Source organism: Podarcis cretensis, assembly GCF_951804945.1.
Source record: "Podarcis cretensis genome assembly, chromosome: 9".
NCBI classification, from domain to species: Eukaryota; Metazoa; Chordata; class Lepidosauria; order Squamata; family Lacertidae; genus Podarcis; species Podarcis cretensis.
Window position 1 is genome coordinate 59,103,851 of NC_137178.1, and position 25,207 is coordinate 59,129,057.

The window sequence follows — 25,207 nt, forward strand, 5'->3', positions numbered from 1 at the left end:
AATAAGCTAACCGTGCTAAGAATTCTTCCCGTCAAACATTTTTCTGTCTCCAAAGAAAAATGACATGTAGATTTAAAGGTTATTCTTGGAGTGGCCGATGAGCTTCAGAGTGGATTCAGACAATCCACGTATAGTGTACGAAGTAACTACTGCAAAACTTGGAACCCAAACACTGCAAACCCGGAAGTGTTCCAGTTTGCAAACTTTTTGCAGAAGCCAAATGTGCTCCGTTTTGAGTGCCACACTTCCATTTTGAGTGATATGCTGAGGTCTGTCTGTTTTTGCTATTTATTTTGCGTTTTTGTTTTTGCAGCTCTTTTTTTGTTTTGTTTTTGTGACTATGTGGAACCCAGTTCAGCTACTGATTGATTGTGTGACTGCAGTACATTGTTTTATTGCTTTCACTTTATGGTCTTGTTAAATAGTAAAATTCACGTTAAACTGCTGTTTTAGGAGTTGCTTTTAAATGTCTGGAACGGATTAATCAATTTTGCATTACCTTCTATGGGAAAGTGCACCTTGGATTTGGAACGGTTTGGTTTTGGAACAGACTTCCAGAACGGATTAAGTTTGAGAACCAAGGTATCACTGTATTAGACACTTAAAAAAACACAAACCCACAGTTGGCCCTAGTACCTGACCTGTGAGATTGGCGACGTAAGTACCAACCCTGTAGTTATTCAGCGAGGGGCTCATTTTCTCCAGGGCCCTCCTACTTTTCATCAACAACAGGGTTGGTGGGTTTGGTTCAGAGATGCTGGCCACACTAAGAACTTATATTGTGGAAGTAAATGCTGCATAGAGAAACCCTGAATTGTCATGCAACTGTGTTTTGAGAGGTGCAAAGGGCCCTGAACCTTGTATGTTGGGTTATTAATTTATGGACATACACGAGGTTCCATGTCAGCCACACGGACGCTTCCTTCCTGCTCATGAGAAACTTGCTTGATCTGAGGAAAATTAGATGCCCTCAAGAGCGCAACACAGCCGACATATTCCAACAAGCGGCAATTTCTGCAAATTGTTTCACTCATTTCACCGCTTATCCTTTTATATCATTTCTGTGTGTGATTTCTCTAACTTCATCAGCACACCAGTCGAGTTGTAATTCATGGTTAAATAAAAGCTAATTAACTATTTTGTGCGTTAAGTTAGACTAATTCTGCAAAAGTTGACACTCAAGTAAACATGTCCTGGACAGTCAATGTTCTGGTGCAGAGCAAAACAAATCACATAGAGAACAATGTCTTCTTATCAGACTTTAGCCTTCAGTCTGAATTATCCATTGTCTTGTGGAATTCTGTCAGATCTCAACTTGCTGATCTGTCTTTCAGAATTTCAGCGCTACAATTCTTTTCCACCTTAAGCAAAACAGTGGATTTTCAATTCTTCCATAAAGTCCATGAAATATAAATACTCAGGAAAACCGCTATCTTATCCCCCTGGCATTGCTCCCTCCAGGGCATTGTAAGAAGATTGTACTGTTGTGGCTCACAGAGCTTTAGCCTTGAAGAGAAAACTCCCTGATGGTATCAAAGCCAGTGACTTTTAAAAGTACTGAGCTCTGTTAAGAATACAACCTCAGACTTCTCTTGAATAATCCTTCTGACCAGCCCTGTAACACATACAATGGGTTCTGGAAATTTAGAATAATTGAAAGGTGGACTGCAGAGACGAAAGGGATCAGAGAGGCCATTTAGGCCTAGCCAGGCCGCCCACCCCTTCACAGACTGAATAAACTAGCAAAGAGATATTCACCTAAATTCAATAAGCATGGTATAAAAGCATCACTATTTCTCTGCAGTGCTAACAGCAGGTTTGCAAAAGACCATTCAGGCACAAGAGGGAGGTATCAGCAGGAAATGGAAAACCAGGTGGGAGGAGGAAGGGAACGGAGTATCTTGAACACACAGGCTCCATGCTGCAACATTTTGTTGCAGTTCCCACTTGTCCAAACTCTCTATCCTTTCCTAATGCCAAATTTGTGGCCTTTAAGAATAATGGAAAAAGACAAGCAACAGGGTTTGTGATATATACACTTTGGCAAATTTAACATGTCCTTTGCTCTCATTGAGCATGAGAAGGCTACTTCTCTGCCTCTTGATTACAAGTTTAATCTTTGTGTCTGGGGGGCGGGGGGGTAGGTAATATGTGGAAATGACTTGAACGTTCACATATTGCAAAGTCTTGCTCGTTTGCAGCAGTCTGCAAGGTTACAAAGGAAATGATAAAGTCTGATTCCCAAAGAAATGTTGGATGACCCTTCTGAGGCATAGCAGGCAAGTTTTAGGAGGGCGATCCTTGTTTTAAGACCCAACCCAGAACCCTATTTCTTTTTTTAAAAGCAGCATGAGATATCTGAAGGAGCCTAACATTCCTTCTAGAGACAGATCAGGAACTTAGGCTCACTGGAAGAATACCTGTTTATCAGGAGCGAGGCAGGCACCTATGTTCTTCCCAGGTCTACAGCCTAGGAGTATAATTTAATGGGGTTTTAAAAAATATAGTTCTGTTAAGATTCAGCTAGATTCAGCATTGGGACTGAATATCTAGGATCATGCAGACAAAACCAGATTGAATGGAAAATCCTTTCCCCCACCTTGGAGATGGGTGTTTTAATATTTTTCTTTTGGATGACATTTGAGTTGGCTTCTAAAATGCATCTATCTAAAGGGGTTGGAGAACTGCCATTTGATAAGGCAAAAGGGGAACTTACTGGATTACGGTTTTAATGGCAAGAAACACATTTGATTCAGAAGTATGGATTTGCAAGGCAACAACAGCTAATGCTGGTGATGAAAGACAGGAAGAAAACAGAATAGAGAAAAACAATTTACCTCTCTCTGAATCCCGGAAAAGCATGGAAAAACAGAGCAGAAAGAGAGAGTTAGAAAACATTCACACAGACAGCCCCAGTCACTCGATGCTCCTTGCCTGGTTTTCCTTACAAAGGTGCACTGAATCTATTCTGCTTCCATCCAGCCATTATTCTAGGATAAATTCTTTTTTTTATGACCGAGTCTGTAAAGTATTTTTGGAAACATACAATTGAGGCCAACAGGTATCAGTTGAATTTAGAAGGCCAGCAGCCCAGAAATATCAGCTGTGGAGGATAGGTTTAAAATATCACACACAAATAAGGGAAGCAGTTGGCAGAAGTGTCTACGGAAAGCCAGTCACAACAATCCCTGCGCTTGAAGAAGATTGCATTTAAAGAGACAACATCAAGGAAATCACGACGTTAACGCTACTGCACAAAGGCTGTTTCAGCATTTCGAACGTCCTACGCTTTTTCTAAATTCTCATCCATTTTTTGTTATTTGCATTTCTTTATTTTTCGCTTTGGCTTTGGATGATGAAATAGAATGGCTGGGCTTTTAAAAAAAGGATGTAAAATAAAAGATGTAACCTTTATGGACATTTGGGATTATTTAAAAAGAAAAAAAATAATGCAAGGGAAGTCGTATTAGCTGTTATAGCCAGTGAAGAAGAAACATAAATTTAAGTTATATGTAGTGAAGTGCAGTAGCTAACAGTTTCAGCTGGTTCTAATCCTGCTTCTGCCACAAGCTCAGTAATAGCCTAAATAAACCAGGAAGCAGATAGACTAATGGTACGGCCTCAACCCAGGATTGCAGTTTGTTTTGCTCTAAAGGGAGGGAATAAAGCCGTAAAGTCCACTAGAACACATCCCATACATTTTATGGTCTACCAAGCCAAGTTTCTTGGCTCAATGTTACATGTGGATATGGAAATTCAAGCTCACACAGCATTAAAAAAAACCCTAGTGTTTAAGACAGCAAGCATAATGGAATTTAAATCAAAACTGGATGAGATATTACTGAGTGCATGGAGTTCACTATTTGCAGAACTATTGCTTCAGGCTCTTGGTAGCATTTCACACGTGGGTAACTTAATTTCATTGTTTGATAGTTAGGAAGGCAGAGAGGCAGATGTCTGAAAGATAATGCCACACCAACTGTTTCCAGCTACAGATTTGAAGAATAAATTTAGCGGGGGAGGGGGGAGTTGACTTAACATCTCCTACTTAAGCCACCTTGAGCATGGCTTAGTATGGAAAGGTGGTATACAAATAAAAAATGTTGCCGCTGCTGCGAAAGTCGCGGTGGCTATTTTACACACCCTTCGCTTGCAATGCTTAAAGAATTGGGGGGGTGGAGGGGATGCTGCAATATCTGCAATGTCCTTTTCAAGCTAAATCCCTATGGATGCTCGAAACCACAGATGGATCTTCCCTGTAGTGGCTAATTAACCTTTAGAACAGTCCTTCTGCTGGCACTTCCAGCATCACCTGTGCATCACCATGGGCTCTTCTGAGGAAGGGTGAATCATAAATAAACAAATATTATTTATTTGCATTAGCTATAAGCCACTGCTTATTTCCAGAACATGTCAAATGTGCAAAACACAACAGTAGAAAGGACACAAGCGAGTTAATGATATACGGTGGTACCTCAGGTTACATACGCTTCAGGTTACAGATGCTTCAGGTTACAGACTCTGCTAACCCAGAAATAATACCTCGGGTTAAGAACTTTGCTTCAGGATGAGAACAGAAATCATGCTCCAGCCGTGCGGCAGCAGCAGGAGGCCCCATTAGCTAAAGTGGTGCTTCAGGTTAAGAACAGTTTCAGGTTAAGAACGGACCTCCGGAACAAATTAAGTACTTAACCCGAGGTACCACTCAAAAGGATATGGACAAGAAAAGAGAATCAAAGAGCACAACTACAAACTTGTGTCTCTGCAATACTGTATGAAACTCCCTTCTATAATCACAATGGTTATTTCTTCTTCTGAACCTTTGGTCACTTCACTCCAGTTCTATCAGTACCCAAGCCAGGAACAGTCAGACATGTAAAGAATTTGAAGTATCTGCCATAAATAGCGTGCGACGACACCCTTCTTTTTGTCAACTGGCAAATATTCCATGACATAATTTAGATCCAGACATAAATTAGATCCATAATTTAGATCTAGTCCAGCCTTCTCCATCAGCCCCAGCCTGCAGTCCGAAAAATCTGGAGGGAAGAAAGTTGAGAAAGGCTGGGCTACACCATTTCTCCAAAAGAGAATATTCCATTAGTGCAAACTCTGCTCCACTGCTTATAGTGACTGGCTGACGAACTGCGTATGTTTTAACAGTAGTTTGCACTGCAGCCCTTGTGCAAACATGAATCTATTGCTTTCTGCTATCTTTCCAATAGTCAAGATCTCAAATTCATAACTTTCCCTATTTCCTCTGCCCTCAGGAGTTGCTGCTTAAAAAAAAAAGAGGTGCCACATAAGATCACGGAATAACTGCACTAGAGGTCTCATCAAATGAATTTATTAACAGACTGCTGAAAAAATTTCTGCAGGCTGACTTTTCTTTAATAATCAATAACATAAAAAATATATTTTTTAAAAAAAACAATTTCAATTGCTTTACTGTTTTATCATATTAGCAAAGCATAAGGTAAAAGGTAAAAAAGGACTCCTGGACGGTTAAGTCCAGTCAAAGGCAAATATGGAGTTGTGGCGCTCATACACAGGATAATAAGAAAGAAGAATAACATAAATATAAGACACACACACACACACAAATATTAATGGTAATATAACTTATTCCTCCAACTGATTTGACTCTTATAAATCTTAACTTTCACTCCCCTCCCACTCTTTCTCTGGTTTCCTATCTGCTATCTTTTCAACTGTGTTTTCTTTCTCTACTAAGTTGTTTTCATTACCTTACATCATCCCACATTGTAACCTCTACTGCTGAGTATTGTCAGCCTGTTACGATTATTTTCTTGCCATAATATTTTCCCACGTAATCTATATATAATGTAAATCCTTGTGACACAGGTAGGGTGATGAATTCTGAACAAGTACATCCATCCTGAAAAAATAGGGCAACGGGCTATTTTATAAATGGAAGGCAAGGGCTTGGTCCATACAAAAGATTAATGTGGATTTGATGCCACACGTGCCCCTAGCATCCTCATCTAAATGCCAGCCTATACCTTTTAGGAACCGAATCCAGATTCTTCAGATCCTCTGATAAGGGGGAAAACCACCGTAAAAACGCACATTGCCCAACAGTAAATGTAGTGAAGCACATTATGGTGGCGCAGTTCTGTGGGCAGCTCTTTACATGTTTCACAGCATTTCCTTGTGTGCTCCCTATGACCACACCTCCTGTTTCCATTTGCTCCTTGCCTGAAATCAACGTAGCCATTCTAATGTCACCAGCTTCAGTGATGCAGCTTGCCTGTTTCTACCAGTTGCTGCTGAAGGCAGTGGTACCTTGGGTTACATACACTTCAGGTTACATATGCTTCAGGTTACACACTCTGCTAACTCAGAAATAGGGCTTCAGGTTAAGAACTTTGCTTCAGGATAAGAACAGAAATTGGGCTCCGGCGACACAGCAGCAGCAGGAGGCCCCATTAGCTAAAGTGGTGCTTCAGGTTAAGAACAGTTTCAGGTTAAGAATGGACCTCCGGAACGAATTAAGTACTTAACCCCAGGTACCACTGTATGTATTTAGAGAAAGGCAATGGGTAAAGAAAATGAAAAAAAATGCTTGCTCTCCAAACCCCTCCCAATATTTCACCTGATCCAAGAGAATTTCAGTATTCCTTCCTATGTATCTATCTATCTATCTATCTATCTATCTATCTATCTATCTATCTTGCATTCAAGCCATAAACGAAACAACAGAGATGCTCAGAAAACAGCAGAACTTCCCCAACGATGCCTGTATCTCTAACAGTGCAACCTTAAATATGTTTACTCAGAGGCAAATCCCACTGCGTTCAATGGAGTTAACTGCCACATCAGTGTGCGCAGAGTTGCAGCCATTGATTGAAATCAAAAGCAAATCCTACTGAACTCATTAAGACTTACTTTATGAGTAAATATGCTCTGGATCAGGGTTGAAAAGCTGTTTTGTAACTGCTGGGGATGTTACAGTTTGGAAATTAATCCTATTTCTCTATGTGGTGTCGTGGACTTCTTGCAACTTAATAATTAATTCCACACAAGATAGAAACCCATTCAGCTGGCATACTTTCACAGCTGGATGATCCAGGCTTGGCTGAATGTCTGTGTTTTTCAAGAAATTCCCCTCAAGGCTAAAGTCGAATCGTATATTTTATAGAAGGCAAAAAGTGGGGCTTTCAACTCTGCCTTAATCGTAAATGAACCATGGTTTTTTCAAGACTGTGGAAAAAATACTGAGTGCACTGTGGGAAATGCTTCTAAGCTGTTTTTAGCCCCAAAATGAACAAGCCCTTGTAGGGCCAGCAACTGTTTCTTGCATCAATATATCAAGCTACTAGATCTGAAATGGAAACAGCTGGTGTTGCGGTGGGTGTCAACAGAATCCATGGCTATTTAAAGGACCCTGGTAGGGATAATACTATGGCTTTCATATTTTTATCAGTAATGATTATCTAAAGGAATATTGGGAAATCTCTGGCCCAGATTCTGCTAGGTTACAACCGCCATCAGCACTCACGACTCCCCATGTTGACTGGAGCCGACGGAAATTTCCACAAGTGGGGTTCCCCCTTTCTGCTTAATGGGACCAGAGTTGTGTGGCTGGTCTGAAGAATCCTTAAATCAATGTTTCATAAATAAGTGGCATCTGGAGCTATTGTGCATGAGACAATCCACACAATTCATCAATAAAAGTAGCAAGTGGTCCCCTCTGTCTTGTTCCGCATTTCCTGGAAAGAGTCAAGGCCACAGGCCAGATAAATCACCATAGAGAGATCGTTCCAAATCAAAATACAGTGGTATCTCGGTTTAAGAACAGCCCTGTTTACGAACTATTCGGTTTATGAACTCTGCAAAACCGGAAGTAGTGTCCAGGTTTGCAAACTTTACCTTGGTCTAAGAATGGAATCTGAATGGTGGAAGGGCACTGGCGGTGGGAGGCCTCATTAGGGAAAGTGCGCCTCAGTTTAAGAACAGTTTCGGTTTAAGAACGGGCTTCTGGAATGGATTAAGTTCGTAAACCGAGGTACCACTGTAACGTACAATAAGGAACTGGCTGAATCATTTCCTAATGTTGCCATGGTTTCCCGCCTTCTTCAAGTATGCCAACCCCAACAACAATCCCTTATTAAATTACGGTCAACAGCAGTTCCATCAAGGCAGTCCTCACTATCTGTTCTCTCTACAGAATGGGATCTTTTGAGAGAAATTTCTTCTGTAATTTCATATCTGAATTTGCAGCCAAGAAGCTCAGAAAAGGGGTATTGGTTACAAGAGCCTGGATATATTTTGTTATGTGTGAACATGTTTTGTAATTTTGTATGTGATATTTCATGATGAATCATGGAAAGAGACACAGGATACAGGAATGCTAAGCACGGCAACCAAAACCATTTGAGGCAAACCTTAACTATTGGCTTTTCGTTTGTTTAAAGAAAAAGCTCTGGCAACTGGAGACATAGAGAAGTTAAACAGAAAAGCGATTTATTTTAAGAACAAAATTGATAAAAGAAAAGATGTTGCAAGAGATGTCTCTCAAAAAATTGTGGATGTTACAAGCTTCTAAACAAGGTGGTAAACACACAGCTTCTTTTCACTTCAGTTTCTTAAGCTAACTGTATAGTCTTAATGAGTTCAGTAGGATTTGGTGCTACAGCTTACGTCTTAATCTCCTTCTTTGGCGATCAATCCAAGCAAGTTTGTCTTCCATGAACACAAATTTAACAGTGAGTCTGTAAGTGACTGTGGAGGCCAGTTCTGGATCCACACTTCCTTCACAGTGAGGACATAGGTTTCCGGGCAGGAGTTGATCACAGTGAGGGTTTGCCAAACGTGCCTTCCTCTTAGCATGTTTCTACATTTTGTCCTGAGTTTGAGTGTCTTCAAAGCCCATGACACCTTTGGTAAAGACAGTTCGCCAATTGGAGCGCTTGCAGGCCAGTGTTTCCCAATTGTCAGCGATTATTACACTTGCCATTTTTAATTGAAAATAGAGTAGTCGCTTTGGAAGACGATAATCAGGCACCCACACAATATGACCAGTCCAGCAAAGTTGATGTTGAAGAATCACTGCTTCGAGACTGGTGATCTTTGCTTCTGCCAGTACAATGGCATTAGTTCGCCTGTCTTCCCAAGTGATGTGTAAAATTTTTCAGAGACACTGTTGATGGAATTTTTTGAGGAGTTGGAGATGGAGTTTAGAAGTGGTCCATGTTTCGCAAGGGTACAGTAAGGTGGGTAGTACAATAGCTTTGTAAACAAGCATTTTGGTTTCCCTGCAAATGTCCCGGTCCTCAAACACTCTGCTCTTCAATTGGGAGAAAGCCGCACTCGCAGAGCTCAGGTGATGCTGGATTTCGGCATCAATGTCGGCCCTTGTGGAAAGATAACTGCCTAGGTAGGAGAAGTAACCGACATTTTCCAACGTTATACCACTGAGTTGGATTTGCGGCACTGCAGAGGGGTTGTTTTGTGCTTGTTGGTGCAGCACTTTGGGTTTTTAGATTTTGAGTGATAGGCCAAGCTTTTCGTAAGCTTCTGCGAAGATATTTAGGTCTTAATACTTGGGTTCTTAAACAAGGTGGTATTTTCTGTCAGTTTCCCTGCCTTCTATAAATCACACTCCTGAACCTTCTCTAGTATTATAACAGACCAGGGGTTCACCACACCCCTTCCTAACTGGTTTGGGATCCTTTTCTTTCCAGAAGTTCTATCCCTTTCTTATTGAATTGAGACCCAAGTAGAGTTTCCCTACTAACTCTACTTCCCCTGTCCCCAATTCCGCTTCCCAGTTTTTCTCTTGCTTGTATATTCCTAAAAAGACACTAATTACTGCGTTTCAGACTAAGCTCAGAGACTTCCTTATCTGGCTATATTTTCCTCAGACTGGATTTTACTTTTACACACACACACACACACACACACACACACACACACACCAGGAGCTATCTTTGGTGATCACTTGTAGCTGAGTAAGATTGCCTTCCATAAACACGGTTTTAACAATGAGTCCGTTAAGTGACTGTGGAGGCCAATTCTGGATCCACACGTCCTTCCACAGTGGGGAGATTGGTTTCCGGGCAGGAGCTGATCACAGTGTGGATTTGTCAAGCGTGCCTTCCTCTAGCACGTTTCTCCCTTGCGTCCTGAGTTCGAGTGTTTTCAAAGCCCATTACACCTTTGGTAAAGGATGTTCTCCAACTGGAGCGCTCGCAGGCCAATGTTTCCCAATTGTTGGTGTTTATACTACTTTTTTTTAGATCTGCCCTGAGACAGTCTTTAAACCTCTTTTGTTGACCGCCAGCATTACGCTTTCCATTTTAAAGTTTGGAATAGAGTAGTTGCTTTGGAAGACGATCATCAGGCATCCACACAACATGACCAGTCCAAAGAAGTTGATGTTGAAGAATGAGCTACCGGTATATCCTTATCCAGCTGAACACCCAACTCTGCTTTTCTTTTTCCTTCCCAAAGTGCTGCCTCCATCCCACTCTGGCTAGCGGTACTCGCAGCCAAGCAGAGAGAGGCTCCAGTCCAGCACTGCATCGCCAAACTCTGGTCTAGCTATATTCTACTATTGTGTAGAGTATTTATATATATATATATATTCAGTTTTGGAGACAAAGTCTTAACACACTGCTTTTGATGTCAAGTATAGATGGTTGTTGAAAGGATATTACACATTTTTTCCCCAGCTGAGGTGCAGTCAGAAGCTAGAGGGGGCTCCAATGAACAGCCTGGCCCTCTCTGTCTTTAAAAAGGGCCTGGAACAATGAACTACATTTGATGGAAATTAGGAGCCTTTTAAAAACAAGTATTTTAAGAGTGACAACTCTTTTGAAGATTTATCAGATCAGGTCTGCAGGCAGTGGGTTATGTCTTGACCACGTGAAGATGGTCAAGGAGGCCATAGACCAGGGGTCAGTAAACTTTTTCAGCAGGGGGCCGGTCCACTGTCCCTCAGACCTTGTCGGGGGCCGGACTATCTAATCTATCATCTATCTATCTATCTATCTATCTATCTATCTATCTATCTATCATCTCTAAAAATGAACGAATTTCTATGCCCCACAAATAACCCAGAGATGCTTTTTAAATAAAAGGACACATTCTACTCATGTAAAAACACACCGATTCCCGGTCTATCCACGGGCCAGATTTAGAAGGCGATTCGGCCGGATCCAGCCCCCGGGCCTTAGTTTGCCTACCCATGCCATAGACCCTTTGGCTCTGATATATTGAAATTATTTATACAAAATTTTATATGCTACTTATTCAGTCCTGAGGGCTCCTAGAAAGCACCTTACAATCAAATGTTAAAAATGCAGTTCATCTACCTATCTGATTTATATCACAACCTTCCCCAAAAGGTTCTCAATAGTATATGGGAGAGGCAGTAATTACACACACACACAACTTTTTAAAAAATTATCTGGCTCATTTACATATAAGACAAGCCACAAGAGGTCTGGAACAAGCCTTTAAAACTAAAGTGGGACAATTTATTCAGCCCATGATATGGGTATAGTAAATCTGGATCACTGCCTCTATCAATAACTTAAAATTAGCACCATGGCCCAGGATATTCAGCATTTTATCCAACATAAATTGTAGCTTTCATTTTATTACCACACCCGGACTGGAATAAAATTCAATTTAATGGAATTAAAAATAATCTGTACCAGTCCCATAGTGGGTTTTAAGATCTAACTGAAATATCCACTGTGCCCAAACATTAATTTATGTTACAAATTTTAAATGTCCGTTTGGCAATTTTCATTAAATCTTGCCTGGTTGCAATATTAAAATGATTCTAGAGTTGGGATTATTGTTGACCATAAATTGCGTGTACAGTTTTTCAAATCAATGTGCACGTTCCACAAATACAGCACAGGGATTAAGTTAGGGAAAGGAAAGCACATTCCCTTTCCAGAGTAAATAATTTATTATTATTTCGCCTCCCAAGAAATGCTTCAGGAATGAATAATAAAAAAGCCCATCTTCTCCCAGTTGTTAAAATTATGTTAATGTTGAAGTAACAACTATAAATACGTAATTAAAGCCATTGCTCTAAGATATGCCGTTTGCTGTGGGTTTTATTGCAGTAGAACAAAAACTCAGCAGCACTTAATATTCTTTTATGCTCAGAAAACAAATATATAAGCAGAGACAACAGGCAAAGCAAACAGCTTTCCCCCAACAAATGTCACACTCCAAGTTGAAGAATGAACGTGCTGAGTGATTAGAAAGAAAAGCAGAAGATTGATGGGTTTTTCCTCTCTTCCATTCCCTCTCCAACAGCTTAATAAAGATTCCTAGCAGCCATACATCAGCTAATAAGTCAATAAACTCCCTAGTTACACGTTCTTCAGCAGGATTAAGAAAGCAGAAATTCCTCACTGATCAAAATGAATCCAAAAACCTTTCAATCATGAACTTTCTCGTGTCGAAGGAAAGCTGCCCTGTTTACCTATGCATATACATATATATCTAAATACTAAAGCTGATAATCTTCATCATTAAATATACATTAGAAATATAAATCGAAGGAACGATAAAGTTATTCCACCTCTTGAAAGAGCAAGTTCTCTTACATGCTTATCAAGTAAGAGATGATTATGAATGAAAAATAAGCAGTAAATCTCTAATGGTAAAGATAGGTTTCATCCCAACAATTATATCTGCCATGAGCACAAGTAGCTGCCAATTTGCACTATCACCAGAAAGTCATTGTGAACTTGGCAATTCATTGCGTTTTCTCCCCCTCCCCCATTACATGCACGGTTGCGATCGAGAACAAATTACGTCCGAGCTTACAAAACTGCCAATTTAGGCAAGTCGATATAAGAGGGCTTAGTAATTGCAGCCAACGAACGGCAGGTATTTGGGCGACTTGAACAGTGAACAATAAGAGCAGCTGAACATCAGACGGGTCTCGTCGTCAGCTAACAGTCCGTCAGTTTACAGCCATGTCCTGAAAGCAGAAACGGCAAATAAACTGTACTTACAGTGCAAGTCCCATCTGGCCATTACAGCTGCGATTCTGATATTAAGTTGTCGTTCTTGGAAAACAAGAGGCTCAACCTGCCCTAAGAAGCTGCTTGCCTGCCCTCAATCTTTAACCTAAAGAATCTCTGCCCTGAATCTGCACAGAGAAGACGAGCGCTACTGAAGACAAAAGGCTACTTGCTCCTGCTTATACTGTATGCATCTGTAGTAATCAGATGGGGTGCGCGGGGAGCGGTCCCCTTTTTAAGTTCCTTACCTTATTCCTTCTTGCGGCAGAGAGGGCTTTTTAATGCCTGGCACGTCAGGCTGACCAGGCAGCCCCCAACACTCCCCGATTCCCCATTTGCACAGGCATCGGCAGGGCAAAGTGCTCTCTCAGCTCAGCCATATGCATGCTCTTGCTTCGGTGACATGCGTTGAATACCCGTGGGGGGGCAGCAGCTCATTCATTTTGCATCAAGTTGGAGCAGACCCTCTCAGCTGCAACTCTCCTCCGCGAGATGCCCTCCCTCGTTCCTTCTTTCCTGTCCTCGCTCAGTCAGCCCAGCTGTGTGATTGGATGCAGCTGTGAAGGAGAGGGGGTTCTGCTCTCCTCTCAGCCTTGCTCCCCCCCACCCCGTTTTTGAGTACTTTTTTTTATATTCCGTGCAATGAGCCCCTCCCATCACCCCCCTAACAGATCTATGCTATTACAGATGATCCTCCTTTCGGCAGCCAAACGGAAGTGCCAAGCTTCCGATACCGATGTCAAAAGTGTGCAGAAGAAATTGCACGCCTGCTGCACAATAAACGGAAAATAGTGCAGAAAAACAACAACTGGCCCTCTGTTTTGGTTGCTGGAGCCAATGCCGGATGTTTTGCTAACGTTTCTGTTGTTAAGGGCTTGCCTCAAAAGGTAGGGGAGAAAGGTTCAGTCGGCAGAGCGTGAGACTCTCAATCTCAGGATTGTGAATTTGAGCCCAACATCGGGCAAAATTCCTGCACTGAAGATGGTTGGAGTAGATGACCCTTGTGGTCGCTTCCTACTCTACGATTCTATGGAATAAAAATTACTCAAACTGTTTGCATCTCACTTTTCAGAAGAGAATATACTTAAACTGGGTTGCAAAAAGGTATACCTAAGATTGCATAAAGTACACACCTGCAGTTTGTTTGATTTCTAAAGTATTAGTTCTCTCCTTCCAGCGCTGTAAAAAGGTAAAGGTAAAGGACCCCTGACAATTAAGTCCAGTCGCGGATGACTCTGGGGTTGCGGCGCTCATCTCGCTTTACAGGCCGAGGGAGCCTGTGTACAGCTTCTGGGTCATGTAGCCAGCATGATTAAGCCGCTTCCGGCGCAACGGAACACTGAAACCAGAGCAGTGCATGGAAACGCTGTTTACCCTCCTGCCAGAGCGGTACCTATTTGTGTACTTGCACTTTTTGGCATGCTTTCAAACTGCTGGGTTGGCAGGAGCTGGGACCGAGCAACGGGAGCTCACCCCATCGCGGGGATTCGAACCGCTGACCTTCTGATCAGCAAGTCCAAGAGACTCAGTGGTTTAGACCACAGCACCACCCACGTCCCCTTTCCAGCGCTTTATACTACATAATTTTGAAGATACAAATGGTTCACTACTGTTCAGGGCCAAAGCCTAGCAACCCCCCATGAAGAATTGCCTGGTTTAAGATAATAAGTGTGCTCTGAGAAACTCTCTTTCTGGAGGAGAGATTCTCATTGAACTGTTTCTCTTCATTTCTGTCACTGTTAAAACAGATCTACTGTTTAACAAATGAGAGCCTGCCTGCCTGCTGCTGAAAAACAAACCTTTATTAATGTACAGTTACATGGATTTCTGACCTGAATGCGCTATAAACATTGTTTGCAATCCCAGACATTGCAATCCAACAAACAACAAAAGAGCCCCACTGCAAGAATGGCTGTCATTATAAGATTTTTTTGTTGGCGCAGATTCAGTACGAGATGTCCATCTCATGCCAAATAGGGCTTTTGTTTTCAACTGTAAACTTTCACTTCAATTGCCTATCCTACTGCCACAGTCCTTTGCTAGAGTTGGTTTTATAGATGCTCCTAAAGTCCTTCACAAATCTTGAATCCCCTCCAAGTCTTACAAGGCTGCTAAGCAGGCTTGTTAATATTCCTCTTGCGTTTCTTCCCTTAAGCCAGAAAGCAACAGTGACATGTGTTAAACATACTAATTTTAACTCTCAAACTAGCTGTGCAGGGACACCACTGACTCAAGAGGAGTCCCATTTCTTTTTCAGTGTACAGTGATACCTTGGAAGTCGAATGGAATCTGTTCCGGAACTTCCAAAATGTTCGGAAACCCAAGGCTCCTGCAGCCAAATGGAAGCCGTGTCGGAGGTTCGGCTTCCAAAGAACGTTTGCAAACTGGAACACTCATTTCCGGGTTTGTGGCATTTGGGAGCCAAAATGTTTGACTCGCAAGGCGTTTGGGATCCAAGGTACGACTGTATTAGACTGGGTAGTATTACATGCAAACATCAGCAGCCAGCTATGGCCTATTGGTCTGATTGGGACCCACGCCTGGGCCTAAGCATCTATTCCTGGGATGGAAAAGCAAATGTGGGCCACAGACATAATGTAATTGTGACATACTGTAAGTGCACCAAGTGGTTGCCTGCATCTACGGAAGACCACTTCCTTCAACTGAAAGGTGATATGGCCTTCACTGTACACAGCCTTTTGTGTGGAGCAGCCATGTTGCATTAGGAACATATAAGAGGAGCACGCTCCCACCCAAACACCATGGAAACATGAACCCCAACTTGAGTAAGAATCAAACCCTATCCATGGCTATTAGCTAGTAATAAAACCCAAATTTCAGCATGATCCATGGCCCTGCAGCCACAGATGTTGTAGGGCGATGCATGGATGGACAGTTATCTTGGTAACTTGTAACAAAAAGAATGTCTTGAAAACCAAGCAAAAAGACCCCATGAGGGTTTTTATTTATTTGTTTATTTTAAAAAAAGAAAACTTAAGTTGTTGTTTTTTATTGCATTCCCCAACAAAAGCAATCTTCAGCAAAAATTGGGAAATATGTCTTATACCTATGAAACATCAAAACCTATTATGTACAGTGAGGGGGGAAAGTATTTGATCCCCTGCTAAATTTGCCCGTTTGCCCTCTGACGAAGAAATGACCAGTCTCTCACAGCTACAATAAACCATTAAAATTATGGACTGGTCATTTCTTCATCAGAGGGCAAACGGGCAAATATAGCAGGGGATCAAATACTTCCCCCCTCACTGTATTATAATCCCACCCGTGTAAACCACAGGCCAGGCCTTTCCCCAAGGGTTCTCTGACTCCTCTGGAGGGACTTTTCAGGAGGCACGGAGGCTGGAGTGAGAGAAGGAAGCAAGGAACTCACTGCGTAACTGGCTTCTGCTTGCACAATCCCTGGATCTAAGCTGCTTGGGGCAGAGGAATGGGCAAGTATTGTTCTTTTATTAATTAGCTAAGGGCCTATGAGTATGGCGGGCTGTGAATACTGCATCTCCAACATTTCTAACCTCCCACTCCTCTGCCTCTATTCAGTCTCCTCGTCCTGCCTATCATCCAGTAGATCTCATCAAGTCTGAAATCTACAAACAGAGACAAAGGAACCCTTGTTGCAACAAGGGGATCGTTCAGTGTCTTTGCATCTGACTGTTTGATCACACGGAACTTTCAACAGTGATACCTGACTTTTTCTGCTCAGTAGTTCAAAACACTGAGCTCCTTACACGGCGTGTTTAGGTTTAGAGATGAATTAAGGTAGAAAAGGCCACGATTTCTCCTTTGATAAGCTTCTGCAGGGTTCTCCAGTATCACAGTGGGTCTTTGTTACTTTTGCAAGTAAGTTGGCTACCCAAGTGTAAGTTGGCTGCCCACTGGCTCACTGGTAGATGTCACAGTCTGAATTATCCGAGAGGAAGACATGAGCCATGCAGTTGGCACACTGGGGGAAACTGGAAAATCTCCATGGTCAGAAGCAGAGGCCAAGAACCAAAAAACCTGGCTGGTCACTGATGGGAAAAGAGACATGACCGAATGGAAGCTTTTTCTGATCCCAGTGCTTTTCTTCAATGGAAATACTATGTTTTGACTCAAAGCATGAGTGAAGGGACTTGTTTTGCATCAATAAAATAACTTGAGGATTGAACACAGCAGGAGAACCCCCTACTGAAATTATCCTTCAGACCATGTTTACTGTACCATTTAAATAGTCAGATGAGTGTATGTGTTTTAAGGGACTCTGATGCATAAAGATGGATGGTATTTCATTAGGCAATGTTGTATGAGATATATAATGCAGGCCATTTTTTCAGGTTCACTAAAACACAACATTATTCATGCAGAAATCATTTGTGACTCATAGAATTGTTATTTTTTTTTGCCATCTAGCTAATGCATCAACTTAAGTCATTTGAATTTTTATGCTGAGAAATTAAAAACTGAAATGAGACTTTAAGTACACGCACAAAGACAACTCCAGTCATCAAATGCAATTCAAGAAAGAGATTTGTTGCCAGAGGGCACATCGCGTTGAATAGCATGAAGCATCAAAAGTCCCTCCCCTTGTGGAAGCTCAGTTATGGAAATGGGCCGACACATAATCCTCACGATTATGAGCCTGGAGTTAGAACATGTACCTATCTTTCAAAAACGTAGCACTAGAAAACAATTTTCTAACAATAATCCAGATCTCCTACTGTATGCATTCATCATATAAATGCTTTAAACATCTTAAACATAACAGACATTCAAAGGAATTCAAGGGCATCCATTATTTAAATATATGAATGCATAAAAAGAAGACTGAAGCATCATGCTCTTGTTATATATATGTGTTTCATATGTGTGGCCAAACTGGGTGGCTTCCAGCACATATAAATGCATTATAAAACATCAAACATTAAAAACGTCCCTTAACAGGGCTGCCTTCAGATGTCTTCTAAAAGTCAGATAGTTGTTTATTTCCTGGACATCTGATGGGAGGGCGTTCCACAAGGCGGGCGCCCCTACCGAAAAGGCCCTCTGCCTGGTTCCTTATAACCTCACTTCACGCGGTGAGGGAACCGCCAGAAGGCGCTCGGTGCTGGACCTCAGTGTCCGGGCTGAACAATGGGGGTGGAGAAGCTCCTTCAGGTATACTGGGCCAAGGCCGTTTAGGGCTTTAAAGGTCACCACCAACCCTCTGAATTGTGCTCGGAAATGTAGTGGGAGCCAGTGTAGATCCCTTAAGACTGGTGTTATATGGTCCCAGCAGCCACTCCCAGTCACCAGTATAGCTGCTGCGTTCTGGATTACAGTGGTACCTCGGGTTACAGACTCCGCTAACCCAGAAATAGTACCTTGGGTTAAGAACTTTGCTTCAGGATGAGAACAGAAATTGTGCGGCGGTGGTGCGGCGGCAGCAGCAGCAGCAGCGGGAGGCCCCATTAGCTAAAGTGGTGCTTCAGCTTAAGAACAGTTTCAGGTTAAGAATGGACCTCCAGAACGAATTAAGTTCTTAACCCGAGGTACCACTGTAGTTGCAGTTTCCGAGTCACCTTCAAAGGTAGCCCCACGTAGAGCGCCTTGCAGGAGGCCAAGTGAGGGATAAGCAGCGCACTCTGGTGAGACAGTGCACGAGCAGGTAGAGTCTCAGCCGGTGAAGCATATGGAGCTGCTAGACAGCTGCCCTACCCTGGATACAGAATTGACCTGCACCTCCATGGACAGCAGTGCATCCAAAATGACACTTAGGCTGTGCACCTGGTCCTTCAGGGGCACAGTTACCCCATTCAAGACCAGGGGATCCTCCACACCTGGATGTATTTTGATACTGTGTTTCTAGCAACACCATTATGTCTTAACTCATACTTTTCATCAGTGTTTGAAATCCAGGGTGTACATTATTTTCTCACCCCACTGTCTTTTATTGTTTACAGTTGTTTTCAAATTATTGTGTAGTGTGTTTTTAATATTTTGTTGCAATCTACACAGGGAATGTTTACTTTTGCGCAGTCACATGAATCTAAGAAGTGACTATGAAGATGTATGGCAAGACACAGTAAAACTAATCATGCCTGGGGAATCATTAAAAATTGGGATAATCATAACTTTGGAGAGAGAATCCCACCCCCCTGAGAGTAACACACTCATCTAGTCGTCTGTGGTGTATAAGAATTATCTGTAGGTGAATAAGCAAGGAAGCACTCATAAAAGTGGAAATGTATATTTTTGCCTTTATCTCAGCTTTCTTAAATGCCATAAATCCTATACCCTTTTAAAATGTGGCTCTTTTCTGAGGGGGGCGGGTTTGTTGTTTTTAATCTGTTTATATATGTTGTGATTTTTTTCTGAGAACCGCTCTGAGGCCTCTGGGTATAGGGCGGTATATAAAATCAATAAATAATAATAATAACAAATGGCTACATAGGCAGGAATGGACATGGACATGACATTTCGTGAAAGCTTTTCCTAGGCTTCTTATAGCTATAGCTCAAATACTGGATTATAAAAACAACAGAAAGCATTTGTAGGCAACTGCATGTTTCAGGTATAGTAAGTTCAAATAACAGAGATTCGACAGCTGGGAAAAGAGAGTGAAGGCCAGAGCTAGCCATGCCATGTGGTCTTTTAAAGAAATATATCCCACTGTTATGCAAAGGACAGATAAAGGCAGGAATTGGCACTGCACTGTAAAATTTCTTGACGTATTGGCCCTAGCAGTGGGGTAACAACACTTGGACCTACTTCAGGCTGCAAAGGTCTTGGGCCAGCACTGGTGATGATGTGAATCATGGCAGAAGCAGACTAGCTTCTCTTCAAATTACACGACTGTAGGAAATGCAAGGCAGTGTTGGACAGACTCCAAATGGAATGCCACATGCAGCATATTTGATATCCGTAGGCATATTAATGTGAACGACGACCAAGTGAGTCATAAACAAATTACAAAGTGCTAGGTTTATATTATTCTCTATAAAAACCCAGGTTGTAGTTCATGAATGTTCTGACTTGCTTGATTGCTATTCGATAATAAGTTAAATATTCCGAATGCAAATTAGGTTACAGGTGCTATTTGCACTAAACCGCAGGGCATTCTGGCAAGCAGTTTAAATAATTATCTAGGGGCCTCTAAGCTAGCCAATTAGTGCAGCCCATTGAATTGAAATAAATTTCTAACTTAATTTATGTCGTTTTGTTGAATGGCAATGTTACAGTAGCAATATATTCTAAGCTTTGGACAGAAATTATTGATTATTATTTAGTTATTAAACTTACGCTAATCTGCTCTTCATGCATTGGGTGCAGGAAGCCACTTAGGTACAGCAAATTATGCTTGTCAATACTAGTTTAACTGCAGGGCCAAAATCTTGCCTACCTCAGTCGGGCAGCCAGACAATCGCTGCTCCTTGCCACCTCTGAAATGGATGCATGCAACTCACGTGGTCATATCATCCAAAACTCATTTTGCCACTGTTTGGCAGCCAGATGGTACACTACAGCAGGAGGGACGTGGCCCAGCCATGTTCAGCTGTTGCTTACTAACATATGGGAACCCTGCAAATTCAGTTTTCCATATAAAGAAACGGGGAAAGCTGCCAACAAAACCAACACCCCCTAAATCCAACCCAGCATTATGCTATGTTCTGAATTATTTATATCAATGTTGCAGAATGCAATAATACTTTACTATCTGTGGGCATTCAATATGGAGACCCAGTTCAAAACTTAATGGGAAACTTTGGCTTAATAATCTACGCAAAAATAGGCAGGCACAAGGCTTAACTTCACTCTCTCCTCTTCTGCAGGTGAGGTGGAGGGCCCAATCCACATACTGCGTACTAGCCACAGAAAATCCTATGAGCGCCATTGTTGGCTAAACATGGATGCTATAAAATGGGACAGCTGTCCCCCAAAGAGCCCTGAACATCCCCTTTCCACTGACATCATGGGCTCTAAGGGCATATAATGGCATTTTAACATTTGGGACTTAAAACACTAGGCATCTTATATTGAGGAAAGAAAAACGTTGCATGATTCTTAATTTTCTCATTGGTTTTGCTTGTTTAATTTCCCCAATTTTTCCCTTGTTGCATTTTCTTGCCTGGCTTTCTCCTTCAACAGAAGCCTAGTGCAAGGCTTTGGTTTCTTACAGTTATTCCCTGTCATTCCCTATTATTTTAATTCTGCCGAGTTATTTTTCTTAGCTGTTTTTCTGTCACTTCTTTCCTCTGTTGGGTTTTCTAGCATTATAGAAAACCCACTTTCATGGGATTTCTTTTATGCTGTACCCTCTTCTTCCTTCCTGGAACCATATTTTTATTCCCTATGTCTCCCCAGCTGTGTACAATGAAGGGTACACATCAAGAATAAACAAAATCACTTCAAATTAGGAGTGCAAAAAATAAAACTATAAAATTGGAACCAGGGAGAGCTGTATTTCAGCTCTATGCACCATGTGGCAAGAACCATGGGAAAATAGATAGATAGATAGATGATAGATAGATAGATGGCACTTAAATATATTTAATGGCTTGAGAACTGTTTTGCTACGCCATAATCGTTCCAATAATATTTAGCATTGCTATAAAGCTTTTTAAGTGTTTAGAAGCACTTCATATGCCTGAGCTTCTTGAAATACATGCAACCACCCTGTAAATCAAGTACCGTATTTTTCGTCCCATAGGACGCACCTAGTTTTTTTCGGGGGAAATAAAGGAAAAATTTTTTTCCTTTATTTCCCTCCCAAAACCAGGTCGGGGAACAGCGGGATGGCGGCGCTGCGCCTCCCAGCTGTCCTCTGAGCTTGTGGGGCTGGCCGATGTCTGCAATGCTTCAGGGCGCCCTGCGCGCTGGGCGGCAGGCTGCTATCCGCAGCGTGGGGAGCCCTGTGGGAACTCCCGCAGGGCTCCCCACGCTGCGGATGTCTGCCCGGCACGGGGGGCGATCTGCTTCAGGGCGCCCCACGCGCCGGGCGGCAGACTGCGGACACCTGCGCAAAGCACGGGGCGTCCTCCGGAGGGCGCCCCGTGCTCCGCGCTGCAGGCTACCGCCTGCAAGCGTTGCGCACCTAGGGGAACTCCCCCCGGGCGCGCAAGGCTTGCGGATAGCTTCCTGGAGCCTGGAGCACGAGAGGTGTCGGTGCGCACTGACGCCTCTCGCTCTCCAGGCTTCAGCGAAAGCCTGCATTCGCCCCATAGGACGCACACACATTTCCCCATCATTTTTGGAGGGGAAAAAGTGCATCCTATAGGGCGAAAAATAAGGTATTTTTATTCCCATACTGTGATCCTAATTGCAATCAGGGAGGTTTTTTTTTTTAAAAAAGTCCTCTCTATTTAGCACTCCAGTCCATCCCTAGTTTCCTCTTATGCGAGCAAGTTCTGTGTTCATTTCCAGGTAAGATTTATTCCCAGTATTCAAACGCCTCTGTCTCAGACAGCCCTATGGGGTTGGTGCCTAAAGGTAAAGGTAAAGGTACCCCTGCCCGTACGGGCCAGTCTTGACAGACTCTGGGGTTGTGCGCCCATCTCACTTAAGAGGCCAGGGGCCAGCGCTGTCCGGAGACACTTCCGGGTCACGTGGCCAGCGTGACATTGCTGCTCTGGCGAGCCAGAGCCGCACACGGAAACGCCGTTTACCTTCCTGCTGGTAAGCGGTCCCTATTTATCTACTTGCACCCGGGGGTGCTTTCGAACTGCTAGGTTGGCAGGCGCTGGGACCGAGCAGCGGGAGTGCACCCCGCCGCGGGGATTCGAACCGCCGACCTTTCGATCGGCAAGCCCTAGGCGCTGAGGCTTTTACCCACAGCGCCACCCGCGTCCCTTATGGGGTTGGTGCCTACAGGTACACAAAAGAGAATACATAGTGAACAATAGGATGTCCACAATGAACCTCTGGGAATACAACTTTTTAGAAACTGTCCAGGAGTCAGCTTGACAGGAAGGTTTATGGGGAAAGGGAAGCAGCAGCCAGAGAACTTCTACATTAAAGGAAAAGCCAAGTCCCATGAGGCAAGCAGGAAGGCAAAGTGAGGGCTGGACTGTCACTTTTTTTTAACAGAAAGCCCCAGTGGGATAAAGCAAACCATCAAGGCCTATAGTGGACTATGACCTAGTTTTCAAGTGCATGAGAAGCAAAAGATAGAGTGGGGTGGGGGGAGGTGGATGGATTAATGTGCACATGACATCTATTTTGGAGGATGCAAATTTTCCACTTGTGCTCACAGCACAGAGGAGAAAGATGAAGGAACAGTGTGTGAGTAGATCTTAGCGCTGCCACATTTCCTTGCTAATCCACCTGCCAATTTTATATTCCAAAATATTTTGTTGCACGCATGGAAGCTGGGGGAGAAAAAGCGGCCACGGCGGATAGTGAACAAGTGCCACACATAGAAACCTAAGTGGGAAAGAGAATAAATGTTTTGTTGCTTTCAAGTAGAGTCTGCTCCTGCATGACTGGGATGGACGAGGGGTCATTTCAGCTGAAGGAAAATGCACAACCAAGTAGCCTTTTCTTAACCAGTGGCAGTTGCAGATAGAACAGATCTGACAAAATATAACTCATAACCTGGATTGTCTCTTAGGGCACAATTCTGTCAAAGGTCTTCTTTAAGGTTGGCTGCAAATGTAGCACTGACCCTTCCCACAAAATGTGGTGTGCAATTTAGGATGACCCACTCTCTCCAAGCCTTTCCTCACTTTTCTTAACTTGAGGTACCACTGTGGTCCTCACTGGGCTGTTGCAAAAAGATCGTGTCACCCGGAGGAGCCTTGGCTGCCTAGATAAAACCTCCACACCTTTACCTGGGAGTAAGGCCCACTGAACAGGGTGGGTTTCTTCTGAGTAGACACTCAGCGATCGCCCTTTCCCGCTGGAAACAAACCAGGCCTGCTCCAAGAAAATGCACATAGCCAAAAGAAGAGCTAACCCGCCTCCTAGAGGGCCGCTGCCTTACCTGCTTGTGATTGGCCAGACAGACAGCCAATCAGGATTTTTTAAAAATAAAAATGATTTCCCCCCTTTTCTTCTCACTTCCCTCTGGGGTCCCCATGTCTCGTGCTGTGCCCCCCCCCCCATTTATGTATTTTTTACTTGTGGCCTCCTTGAAATATCCTGGGGGGGGGCCGGTTGGGAAAGACTGGAGTAAATCATGAAGCATTTTCTTACCAAGCTACTGTGGTAAAAAGAAGTTAATGCTGGAGTCCAAGATAACAGCTTAGTGTGTGCCTAGAGAATTATTAATCTCCCAGAAGGCTTTTCTGCCTCATGCACTAGCAGACATACCCTTAGATTAAACTCCCATCAGTAGATCTCTGTTTTTCATCAATCTTTCATTAGCACAAAGCTTAGAAAATCATCTGGTCAGGTACCATTAAAAGGCTTTTCATCTTCTAAAGAGAAATCCAACCAAATAAATTACTACAAGGAAGCCTGATAAAAAAATCAAAATCAAAAAATCCAAGGACCTCAAGATAGCAATGACTTTCAAATAACTTGATATTCAAGAGGTAGGAGCTGCTGCATTAGTCATCATAATTATTGTCTACCTGACAATGAACAGGAGAGAACCCTTTCGCTAGCAAGGGAGACGTGAGATGTTCAAAAGCGACTCTTTGCTGTTCAAAGCAGTAGGCAGGAGAAAGACTACGGTAAGCGCATCATTCCCCCCACAGAGCACTTCGCTGATGCAATTTGTCTCCCTTGTTCTGCCATGTTGCAGCTGCTCGTGGCAGAGGCTCTGGTTCCCATACCTGGGGGCCTTGCTGTTTGTCATGCTTCTGTCCCTGATCACCAAATACCTAACTTGCTAGAAAGAGTCATGTGCGGGAGTCCACAAAATATAATGGAAAGACTTGTTCCAATTGCTTAATTCTAAATTTAGCCTAGATGGTGACAGCAGCCACGAAATTAAAAGACGCCTGCTTCTTGGGAGAAAAGCAATGACAAACCTAGACAGCATCTTAAAAAGAAGAGACATCACCTTGCCAACAAAGGTCACTATAGTTAAAGCTATGGTTTTCCCAGTAGTGATATATGGAAGTGAGAGCTGGACCATAAAGAAGGCTGATCGCCAAAGAATTGATGCTTTTGAATTATGGTGCTGAGGAGACTCTTGAGAGTCCCATGGACTGCAAGAAGATCAAACCTATCCATTCTTAAGGAAATCAGCCCTGAGTGCTCACTGGAAG

At 42.8% G+C, this 25,207-nt stretch overlaps 1 protein-coding gene across 11 annotated transcripts in view; it reads right to left on the reverse strand.

Moving 5' to 3' along the window:
* Window positions 1–25,207, reverse strand: part of APBB2 (amyloid beta precursor protein binding family B member 2) — a 112,263-nt gene that overhangs the window by 18,375 nt on the left and 68,681 nt on the right. The window contains exon 1 of one of the 11 annotated variants that reach the window (XM_079989684.1): window positions 13,268–13,597. The exons of 8 other annotated variants lie outside the window; for them this stretch is intronic. Coding sequence is in view for 1 of the 3 variants with exons in the window: in XM_079989693.1 (XP_079845819.1) it covers window positions 13,011–13,024 (14 nt within the window). In the remaining 2 variants the exon portion in view is untranslated. Of the gene's footprint in view, window positions 1–2,837; window positions 3,305–13,010; window positions 13,089–13,267; window positions 13,598–25,207 lie in introns of those variants that run through there. 2 more of the 11 variants (XM_079989693.1, XM_079989685.1) reach the window with 2 other exon arrangements.